We start from the raw sequence: 10879 nt of genomic DNA, 5'->3' as shown, positions 1-10879 counted from the left end.
GGCCACACGCACACACAATGCACACACACAATGCACACATGTACACGCAATGCACACACACACGCACATGTCACATGGCCTGGGACCCTGGGGTCTGCACACACACACCGAGTCCCTCGCCTGTGCACACGTAAGCCCCTTGCCAGGGCAGGGCACATTTGTGTCCTTGTGCGTTTACCCTCCATGCTCCTGGGCCATGGACCACGAGCCTCTAACTTTGTCCTTTTTCCTGAGCTCCGCCTACCTGCCACCAACTCCACAAACTGCACCTGTGCTGGCTACGCAACAGGGGAAGTGCTGGCCCCTTCCTCACACCGAAAACTGGGCCTGTGTACCCCTCAGTCGTACCCTGGTGTGGGGAGCAGCCTGAGGGTTCAGCAGGAGAAGCGTTGGGGATGGGTCTTGGGACCCAGCCCACCCTGAGTGGCCACTGCCACACTGGCCACTCCAGTACATCTGAAATAAACAGTTCCCCAAACCTGAGTTCCCTGAGGCAGAGCCCAGAGCATCCGATGGGGCAGTGGGGACACACAGTCCTCTCCCAGGTCCGAGGCAGGTGTGTGAGGAAGGGGCCATGCCCTGATCTTTGATTTGTGCAGGGAAGTTCTTGGCATCTTGCCCTGTCAATAACATTCCTACAAGCAGCCCTTCCCTATCAGGAGGCATTCATATGGTCCCCACACCGATGCCAGCATGCATGGTGTCTGCCTGGTGTGGCCCCCGCCTGGGCCACCTCAGCCTTGCCATGTGTGGGCACACGGAGGGGTACCAGCTTCCAGGGGCTTGGGGCTACGCTGGGCAGAGGCAGAGAGAAAAATGAGGATCTGGGCAAGAGCACGCAGGGCCCTGAGGCTGGGCAGGCAGGAAGCTCTGGCTGCACAACGATGTGGCCATGTGTGGTCACACCGTACTGGGCAGCGCCTCTGGGGAGAGGGGCGCGGCAAGGACAACTGGACAGACAAACCCGCATGGGGCCACATCCTTAGAAGCGCCTGTGCACACACGTGTGTATGTATGTTTTAATACGCAGGGAAGAAACACACCATGTAGGCTGGGTGTGGGGGCTCACACCTGTAATCCCAGCACTTTGGGAGGCCAAGGTGGGCAGATCACCTGAGGTCAGGAGTTCGAGCCCAGCCTGGCCAACATGTCAAAAACCCCATCTCTACTAAATATACAAAAATTAGCCGGTCATGGTGGCGGGTGCCTGTAATCCCAGCTACTTGGGAGGCTAAGGCAGGAGAATCGCTTAAACCCGGGAGGAGCAGGTTGCAGTGAGCTGAGATCGTGCCACTGCATTCCAGCTTGGGTGACAGAGCCAGACTCCGTCTCAAAACAAAAACAAAAACAAAAAACACACCATGTAGACAGCCCCTAACACACACACACACACACACACACACACACACACACACAAAGAGCCGCATTCTAGGTAGTAAGAAATACACATTTCTATGCCCGCCCAAAACAGATGTCCAATCCACAGTGTGGAGGGCTCGGTCTGAGAAGACCTATCAACACTTCAGGCACATACTTGTCTCATACACACACACACACACACACACACCCTCCCGGGACACGCAGCAACCCCTGGGGAAACGAAGATGTGGGGTGTCTGCCATGGCCTACGTGTACCTGGGCCTTCCTGGATCCTCCGAGAATGTGAGTGAGTACACACGCACCACCTGCTTGGTTTGTAGCAGACACGAAGGGCTCGGGTATCAGTGGCTTTGTTGCTGTTGCATTAGGTTCAAACACTCAAACACAAAATTCCACGCACACAAATGATGTGTCAACAGATCTGTGGTCTCATGCGCGCACACACTGTTCACAGAAGACAGAGAGGGTGTGGTGGGCTGCTGGGTTACACCTGGCTGCAGTCTACACGACAGCCCCGGTGAAGGGGGAAGCTCAGACCACACACATACCCAAGGTGGGGGCGGGGGGTGCTCTGGTGCATCACACACATCACATGTACACGCACGCTGGGGTGTCCACACGTCTTGAGCATGTGCCGGCGGCATGCATGTTGGTGTGCATGTGTAATCACGCCTGCTGCAATCTACGTGCGGGGGCGGGGGGTCCGTGGCCCGGTGAGGTCCAGGGACACCAGGGTCTGCCGTGGGGGTGGAGGAGGGGTGGGGCTGCCTGGGTCTGTTTTGGGGGTGAGCCTGGAGCAGGGGATGGAGTAAAAGGAGTGGTGGGGGTATTGCTCCCGATGTGGTGGGGGAGGGGTCTGGGAGAGAGAAAGTGGGGGGGCCTACAAGCCCAGCGTCCCCCCAATGGATGACGCCAAGACCACCCCCAGCACCACACAGCAAATGATGATCATGATTTTCTTCTGCAGCAGAAAGAGGAGCGAGACAGGGAGATAGTGGGAGAGACCAACAGACGGACAGATGCAGGGACAAACGGGGCAGAGGGTGACAGGGAGAAGAGGGAGAGAAAACAGAAACAGGAAGAGGTCAGAGCCAGAGATAAGGCCTCCCGCCCGCTGCCATCACTCACCTCAGCCCAGGCTCAGCCTTGGGCTCCCCGCCTACCCCCAGGCCGCCTGCCCCGCTCACCCTCCGGGCCTTGCTCTGATATTTCACTGCTTTCTTGGTGTCGGACACGGCTCGCTCCACGTAGTCCACGGAATGTTCCACGTTGTACTCGATGCGGTCAATCATCTCTCCCTGCAGACGGAGGAGACATGCACAGGGAGGGGTGGGAGCTGGGTTGGAAGAGGGGACTTTGGCCCCGGGGAGGCTCCCAGGGTGGCATGGGTGGCAGAGCTGGTACCTGGCTCTCCACAAGCATGGCCATGTCCACAAACATGTCGTGCAGCTCTCGGATGCTGGTCTCCAGCTTGATGATCTCATTGTGCCTCGTCTCGATCTCGTTCAACGCCTGCTTTGTCATCTGTGAGTCCATTTTGATCTAGGGCGACGAAGGGGAGAGCTACGATCACCCTTCACCCCCATGAGCGCCTCCACGGCAGCAAGTGGCCAGGGTCAAATCTGGTGTCATTTACTAGCTGAAACCTTAGGCACATTATTTACCTGCTCTTAGCCTGTTTCCCCACCTAGAAAAAGTGGATCATAACAGTGCCCATCTCACAGGGTGGTTGTGAAGACTGAGTGAGTTAATATGTACATATCAGCCAGGCATGATGGCTCACGCCTGTAATCCCAGCACTTTGGGAGGCCAAGGCGGGCCAATCACCTGAGATCAGGAGTTCAAGACCAGCCTGGCCCACACGGTGAAACCAAGTCTCTACTAAAAATACAAAAATTAGCTGGCATCGTGGTAGGCACCTGTAATCCCAGCTACTCAGGAGGCTGAAGCAGGAGAATTGCTTGAACTTGGGAGGCAGAGGTTGTAGTGAGCTGAGATAGCACCATGGCATTCCAGTCTGGGCGACAACAGTGAAATTCCATCTCAAAAAAAAAAAAAAGAGTCCGTGGGTAGAGGCCTGTAACCCCAGCACTCTGGGAGTCCAAGGCAGGAGGATCGCTTGAGCCCAGGAGTTTGAGGCCAGCCTAGGCAACAGAGCGAGACCTTGTCTCTACCAACAAAAAACAAAAAACACAGAAATTAGCTGGGCATGGTGTTGCCTGTGGTCCCAGGTACTCAGGAGGCTGAGGCAGGAGGATCGCCTGAGCCCACGAGGTCGAGGCTACAGTGAGCTATGATTGCTTTACTGCACTCCAGCATGTGGGCCACAGAGTAAGACCATGCCAAAAAAAAAAAAAAAAAAAAAAAAAAAAAAAAAAAAAAAAAAAAAAAAAAAAAAAAAAAAAAAAAAAAGAAAAGAAAGCCAGTGGGGAAGAGACTTCCACCCACAGTCAGATATGCCTCCTCTCCACAAATACCTAGCCTGAGGCAGGTGACTCACTTCCCAAATTACTCACTGTTCTTACCACATCAAACCACTCCTCTGCTCTACAGCCTGCCATGGCTCCCCACTACCCTAGGCTCCACACCTTCCAGTCAGCAGTCAAGGCACAGACTCCCTCTACCCTCATCTCCTCCTCATCCTATAAGCATCCTATAAGCCAAAATCATCCAATGGCTGTTTGGACAGCGTTCAGTCTCCCAGTCTGTTTTTTTTGGTTCTTGTTCTTTGTTGAGACTGGGTCGCACTCTGTCGCCTAGGCTGGAGTACAGTGGTGCGATCATAGCTCACTGCAGCCTTGACCTTCTGGGCTAAGGCAATCCTCCCATCTCAGCCTCCCGAGGAGCTGGGACCACGGATACACACCACTATGCCTGGCTAATTAAAGCATGTCATTTCACCATAGAACGGATTTGCCTACATTAAAAGAAATTATTTTTTAAATTAAAAAAACTTTTTCTGGGGCCAGGCGCAGTGGCTCACATCTGTAATCCCAGCACTTTGGGAGGGTGAGGCGGGTGGATCATGAGGTCAGGAGATCGATACCAGCCTGACCAACATGGTGAAACCCCATCTCTACTAAAAATACAAAAAAATTAGCTGGGCGTAGTGGCGCATGCCTGTAGTCCTAGCTACTTGGGAGGCTGACGCAGGAGAATTGCTTGAACCCAGGAGGCGGAGATTACAGTGAGCTGAGATCGCACCACTGCACTAAAGCCTGGGCGGCAGAATGAGACTCCGTCTCAAACAATGACAACAACACACTTTTTTTTGTAGAGATGGGGTCTCACTTTGCTGCCCAGGCTGGTCTTGAACTTCTGGGCTCAAGCGATCCACCTGCCTTGGCCTCCCAAAGTACTGGGATTATAGGTGTGAGCCACCACGCTGGGCTGCTCAATGCATTTTAAGAAAGATCAGTTCTCCAAATAACAGTGAGCTGAAAACTGTTAAGACAGTCATAGCACATACTTTAAACCTAGTCTAGAACCCTTAACCAGAGTCATTTTGCTACCAGAAGCAGAAATGAAGACTGGAGTGGGCAGGCCGGGGCAAAGGTCCACTGAGAGAAACAAGAACTAGGTTCGGGGAAAGCCCATCCTTTCTTTCTTTTTTTAAGAGACGGATTCTTGCTCTGTTGCCCAGGCTGGAGTGCAGTGGCAGGATCTTGGCTTACTGCAACCTCCGCCTCTCAAGTTCAAGCGATCGTCCTACCTCAGCCCCCCTAGCAGCTGGGATTACAGGCATGCGCCACTGTGCCTGGCTAATTCTTGTATTTTTAGTAGAGACGGGTTTTCTACACATTGGCTAGGCTGGTCTTGAACTCCTGACCTCAGGTGATCCATCCGCATCGGCCTCCGAAAATGCTGGGATTATAGCCCTGAGCTTAAAAGGACAAGGGCAGCGCAGAGGGGGGAAACCTAAGCAAAACTAAAACTTGTTTAAAAAAAAAAAAAACTCTTTAGCCAGGAGTGGTGGTGGGCACCTGTAATGCCAGCTACTCGGGAGGCTGAGGCAGGAGAATCGCTTGAACCTGTGAGGTGGAGGTTGCAGTGAGCCAAGATCGCACCACTGCACTCCAGCCTGGGGCACAAGAGCGAGACTTCATCTCAAACAAAAAACCAAAACCAAACAAACAAAAAAATCTTCAAAATGTAGGCAAATTAGGCTGAGTTTCATGGTTCACATCTGTAATCCCAGCACTATGGAAGGCTGAGGCAAGTAGATTGCTTGAGCCCTGGAGTTCGAGACCAGCCTGGGCAACAGAGGAAGACCCCCCCACCCCCGCCATCTCTACAAAAAAAGTTTTTTCAGGCGAGGCTCGGTGGCTCATGCTTGTAATCCCAGCACTTTGGGAGGCCAAGGTGAGTGGATCACCTGAGGCCAGGAGTTCAAGACCAGCCTTGTCAACATGGTGAAAATCCATCGCTACTAAAAATACAAAAATTAGTGTGGTGGTGCGCGCCTGTAATCCCAGCTACTTGGGGGGCTGAGGCAGGAGAATTGCTTGAACCCGGGAGGTGGGAGGCTGCAGTGAACTGAAATTGTGCCATTGCACTCCAGCCTGGGCAACAAGAGCAAAACTCCATCTTACAAAAAACAAAAACAAAAACGTTTTAAAATTAAAAACAAATATATATATATATATATATATATATATATATATAAAATTTTTTTTTTTTTTTTTAAGGTAGGCAAATCCGTTCTCCGGTGACATGACCTGCTTCAGTAGCAGAGTATGTGGTGCATCCTAGGGCTCAAGAGTTCTGACTCTGAAACTAGACAGATTTCAAGTCCTGGCTCTGCCCCTTGCTCTGAGATCTTGCCAAGTGATTTCATCTCTCTGGGCCAGTATTCCTCTTCTGTGAAATGGGGTTCCCTCGAAGGGGTGTGTGAGGATTAAATGAGTTGGTGGGTGAATGTGATGATGGAAAGTGCTTAGAACAGTGCCTGGCACACGACTCCGCCATCTGATGGGGGAGCCTTCCTGCTTCACTCCCATGGAATTCCCCAGTTTCAGGCTCAGGCTTCCTGTTGCTCATTTTTCCAGAGTGGCTTTGGGACCTTAGTTCAACCTGAACTTAGGGAGGGGAGGCGAAATCTTTCCAGAAACACAGCCCGCCCCACCCGCGGCTCACATCGTCTGTGAAGATGGCCAGCTTCCCGCTCTCCAGCATGTCTTCCAGTTCTTCGTTGGTCGTGGTCCTTCCAGCTGCGGAAAGAAAGGAGTCCCTGCTCAGGGGCTGGGGTGATGGAGCAGCAACCCGGAGCCCACCCTCCCACCCTGCCTTAGGCCAGGCGCCTCCTCCAGAGAGGAAAGGCCTGCGAGGACTTGGGCAGCCCCGGAGAGTTTGGGGTCCTGGGGTGGGGGACACACGTACTGATCTCCAGTTGCCGCTGAATCCGGTCCTTGCAGCGGTCCCGGTATTTGGACTGGGTCGCGTTATATTCAGTCATTACCTCCACGAACTTCCGGGACAGTGTGGAGTGCTAGGGTGGGGGTGGGAGGACAGACGGATCAGGGAGGGAGTCAGGGAGCAGAGACCGAGGCGGGAGAGGAGGCAGAGCATGGGCAGAATGGGGAGGACGCGCTGAATTAGTTTACGGTCCCTTCTTCAGCTTGGGACGCGATCCCAAACCCTGACAGGTTCAGGGTCCCCTACGAGCCGGGTACCCACTTCTTATGCCAGCACTAGAAAGAGACACAGCTCCGGCACTGAGATGCAGCTCGGCCCCGCCCTCTCCGAGCCCCGTTCCCGTCCTCCATGACCACGCCCTCGTCCTCCACGACCACGCCCTCGTCCTCCACGACCACGCCCTCGTTCTCCGTGACCACGCCCCCGTCCTCCATGACCACGGCCCCGCATGTGCCAGAGCCCTGGTCCGCCCGCCTCCAGCCTGGTCCCGGCCGGGCCCCTGCTGGGCTGCTGCCTCCTACCTGGGTCTTGCGGATGCGCAGGTCCGCGGAGGAACGGTTCAGCCCCTCCTCTTGTTCAATGCTTTGCTCGATCGCTGCGGAAGAGAGGGCGCAGTGATGGGCGGGAGGCCCGGGACACATGGGGTGTGGGTCCGGGACGTACAAAGGGTCAACACCCCGCGGCAGCGCCGGGCCCGGGAGAAACGTCATGCCCTGGGCGAGTGCGGGCAGCGATGCCCCAGAGTGGGGTTAGGAGCCAGAAGATAGATGGACAGACGTTTGAGGGGTTCCGAAGGCCAGCAGGAGGGGATACTGAGGGTCAGACGGTCACCAGACAGAAGGGGGCTATTTGTTATAGTCGCAGAACTGAGTCTTGGAAAGTCCCACCAGTGGTAACTCCTGTCCAACCCCATGAGGGGGTGCCAGCCCAGCCCGCGGAGGGGCCCTAAATGTGGGGTGCTCCCCACTTCCTACAGCCTCTGGACAGGAGGCAAGAATGCAACCTGCGTTTTTTCTGGCGGAAGGCAGGCACCTCTAGGTGGGTCAGGCTCTAGTGGCCCCTCTTTCCCTGGGAAATTCAAGGGCAAACATATGAATATTCCAAGGGAGAAAGCAGCCCTCCCCCTGCCCTGCAAGGTGATCCCCGATCCGGGAATTCCCACTTCTGAAGGATGTTCTGGAAAAGTGCACAGATTAACTGAGATTCCTGCTTCTGGATCACGTACTCTTGACATTATCATTCCGATTTTCTAAAAAACAGATTGTGGGAAAATCTACCTCGGTGAGATCAGAAAATGCAGCAGGGATGAATCACCGGCCTCTCAGACCTCGCAGGCCTCCGGGCTGCTCCTGAGAGCCTCACTCCTCCTCTGTTCTGCTGGCAGTGGGGGAGGTACAGGCCGGATGGCACCCTGAGGCTCCCCCAACTGAGTGACAGCTCTGGCCCAGCAACATGCAGCCCAGGGATACTGGACTCGGCTGGCCCAGATTGGCACCCGACTGTCAGCCTTGGGGTTGGGGCCAAGTCTGGAGGGAGGGGTCTCTTACAGGATCTCATTTACTTTTTACAACATTCCTGGGAGTTCGGTGATATCAGCTCATGTTTTAGACTAGAAACTGAGGTTCCAATGGGTGAAACCACTCACTCAAGGTCACACTCAAAGCCTGAGCTCCTGCCACCAGCTGGAAGAAGATGAAGAGAATCCTCTCTCCTTTCCTGGAGGTCTCAAAGGTTAGCTTTTCTAAACCACAGCCACTTTTTCCAACTTCTTTCTCCATCTATCCCTGAACCCCTCACCCACAGAGCCCTCCCTAGGGTCTTACAGAGAACATTCAAGGTCAAGGCTTGATGGGCCTAGAAAAACCATTGAGCCCAGGGGATTTTAAACTGCCAGCAGAAACCCTGTTTCTGAGAAGGAATTTTAGGGGCTGTTGCAGAGAATGAAGGGAGGCCAAGCAGGTAGGTGCTTCCAGCTCCAGCACAGATAGAACAACCTGACTTTTATGTTTTATATATTGGAATTCTTTGTATGACTTTGGAAAAAAAAGATTCTGATGCTCCTCACCCCCTAAAAAGCAAGCTGATTTTGATATTACTTTCATCTGTCTTACTGTACTGATAAGGAAGCTGAGGGTAGGGGACTTGTCCAGGGTGAGCTGATGGTGGAGGCCGGATTTGCACTTAATGTGCTCCCAAATTCAGACAGTTCCATCCAGCAAACTCTCCTGAGTACAAAGGGCTTGTTTTTACCAATCCGAATCAGAGGCTCACATATGGCCTCCCCTTGAGTCCAGAGGGCGTGGAGTTACTACTCTCCTCTCCCTGGGCCAAGGTCAGTGCTCTGGGGGCCAGGCGGCTGATACAGCTCCTCTTCCCCAAAGCCTAGCAATGTGCCTCGGACACTGGAGGTGCTCGGCCTACGTTTTCCAATACTGACTTACCAGGGGCACGCAAAACAGCATGCCAGTAACACTGCTATTTCCCTGGTATGAGCAGACAAGGAGGTTCCCAACCCACGGTGCTTTGGGGAAAGGTGGTTATTACCAGCACCCAAGTCCTAAAATTACAGTGAATAAATGAACATTTGGCAAGTCCCTCTTGAAAGATTGCCAGCCCCTGATGTCAGCCACACAAGTCCAATCTGTCCTGAGCCAAGGATACTGATTCAGAGGCATTTGCCGGGCCCACCCACTGGGTGCTCTGTGCTATGCCGGGGGCCTGCTCAGGAGAAATGAGGACTTAATGAAACTGAAGCCAGTCGGAAGACCACCTTTTTCTGGTGAACCCTCATGCTGGTAGAAGCAGCAGGGCTCAGATGCAGTTTACATAAACACTCTCCTCTCCCTCATTTCCTATCATATATCTTTCTCCAAAGAACTGGAGCTAGGGAGAAAGCTGGCGTTTTGTGCTTTCTCACTGTTTAATAATCTGGCTCCTGGAACTTTGTAGAAATTCCTTGGAGAAAGTCCTATTTTGCCCAATGGATGGCAGAGGTTTGTTTTTTCTTTTTTCTTTTCTTTTTCTCTTTTTTTTTTGAGAAGGAGTCTCACTCTGTCACCCAGGCTGGAGTACAGTGGCATGATCTCAACTCACTGCAATCTCCACCTCCCAGGTTCAAATGATTCTCCTGCCTCAGCCTCCCAAGTGGCTGGGATTATAGGCACCCACCACCACACCCGGCTAATTTTTTGCATTTTTAGTAGAGATAGGAATCTTACCATTTTGGCCAGGCTGATTTTGAACTCCTGACCTTAGGTGATCTGCCTGTCTTGGTCTCCCAAAGTGCTGGAATTACAGGCATGAGCCACCAAGCTCAGCCTTTTTTTTTTTTTGAGACAGGGTCTTGATCTGTCACCCAGGCTGGAGTGCAGTGGCATGATCTTGGCTCACTGCAGCCTCAATCCCCGGACTCAAGTGATTCTCATGCCTCAGTGCCCCAAGTAGCTAGAACCAAGGCACACACTATCATGCCCAGCTAATTTTTGTATTTTTTGTAGAGACAGAATTTTGCGATGTTGCCCTGGCTGGTCTTGAACTCCTGGGATCGAGCAATTGGCCTGGCCTTGGCCTCCCAAAGTGCTGGGATTACAGGCCTGAGCCACCGCGGTCCACTTACAGTTCTTTTCCTTCCTGGTTAAGGGGTTGTACTCCTCACCTTTCAATTTGGACCGAACCTTGTTGGCCGTCTTCTTGATGTCTGCAGTGAGGTCCTCCAGCTCCTGTTTGGTCTCTGAGGGGAGGGCAAGGGGAGGTGAGAGGTGTAGGTGGGAGCCACAGGCCCCTTCTCCTCCCACCCCACAGCCAACGGCAGCCACACTCACTCTCATCTGGGTTGGGGGCGGCCAGGATGGCGCTATGCTGTTTTTTCACCTGCTCCACATCCTCTGACAGTTTCTCAATGCAGCCCCGGATCTCTTCCACCTGGAGCAGAAAATCGGCTATACCCAGCCAAGTTGTCAGGCCAAACAGGAGGTTCCAGGGGAACCAGCCAGGGTTCAGGGGGATGGACCAGCCCCAGAAGGGCTGATAAAAGGCCAGGGAGGGTGCAAGGGCAGAGAAGTGGGGAACAGGGAAAAGGAAGTTG

The 10879-nt window shown here is 53.4% G+C and overlaps 1 protein-coding gene across 1 annotated transcript in view; it reads right to left on the bottom strand.

The window, feature by feature from the left end:
• Positions 1 to 1721: 1721 nt before the first annotated feature.
• STX1B (syntaxin 1B) overlaps positions 1722 to 10879 on the bottom strand; it is a 10150-nt gene continuing 992 nt past the window's right edge. The window contains exons 2-9 of the mRNA XM_017515453.2: positions 10617 to 10818; positions 10451 to 10525; positions 7317 to 7390; positions 6760 to 6868; positions 6517 to 6590; positions 2785 to 2922; positions 2568 to 2678; positions 1722 to 2341 (exon numbers count right to left, since the gene is read on the bottom strand). Coding sequence (XP_017370942.2) covers positions 2261 to 2341; positions 2568 to 2678; positions 2785 to 2922; positions 6517 to 6590; positions 6760 to 6868; positions 7317 to 7390; positions 10451 to 10525; positions 10617 to 10818 — 864 coding nt within the window. The 3' untranslated portion in view covers positions 1722 to 2260. The remainder of the gene's footprint in view (positions 2342 to 2567; positions 2679 to 2784; positions 2923 to 6516; positions 6591 to 6759; positions 6869 to 7316; positions 7391 to 10450; positions 10526 to 10616; positions 10819 to 10879) is intronic.

Source organism: Cebus imitator, unplaced genomic scaffold (genome assembly GCF_001604975.1).
Source record: "Cebus imitator isolate Cc_AM_T3 unplaced genomic scaffold, Cebus_imitator-1.0 Scaffold552, whole genome shotgun sequence".
Lineage (NCBI taxonomy): Eukaryota > Metazoa > Chordata > Mammalia > Primates > Cebidae > Cebus > Cebus imitator.
This window is presented reverse-complemented; position numbering and strand designations above follow the sequence as displayed.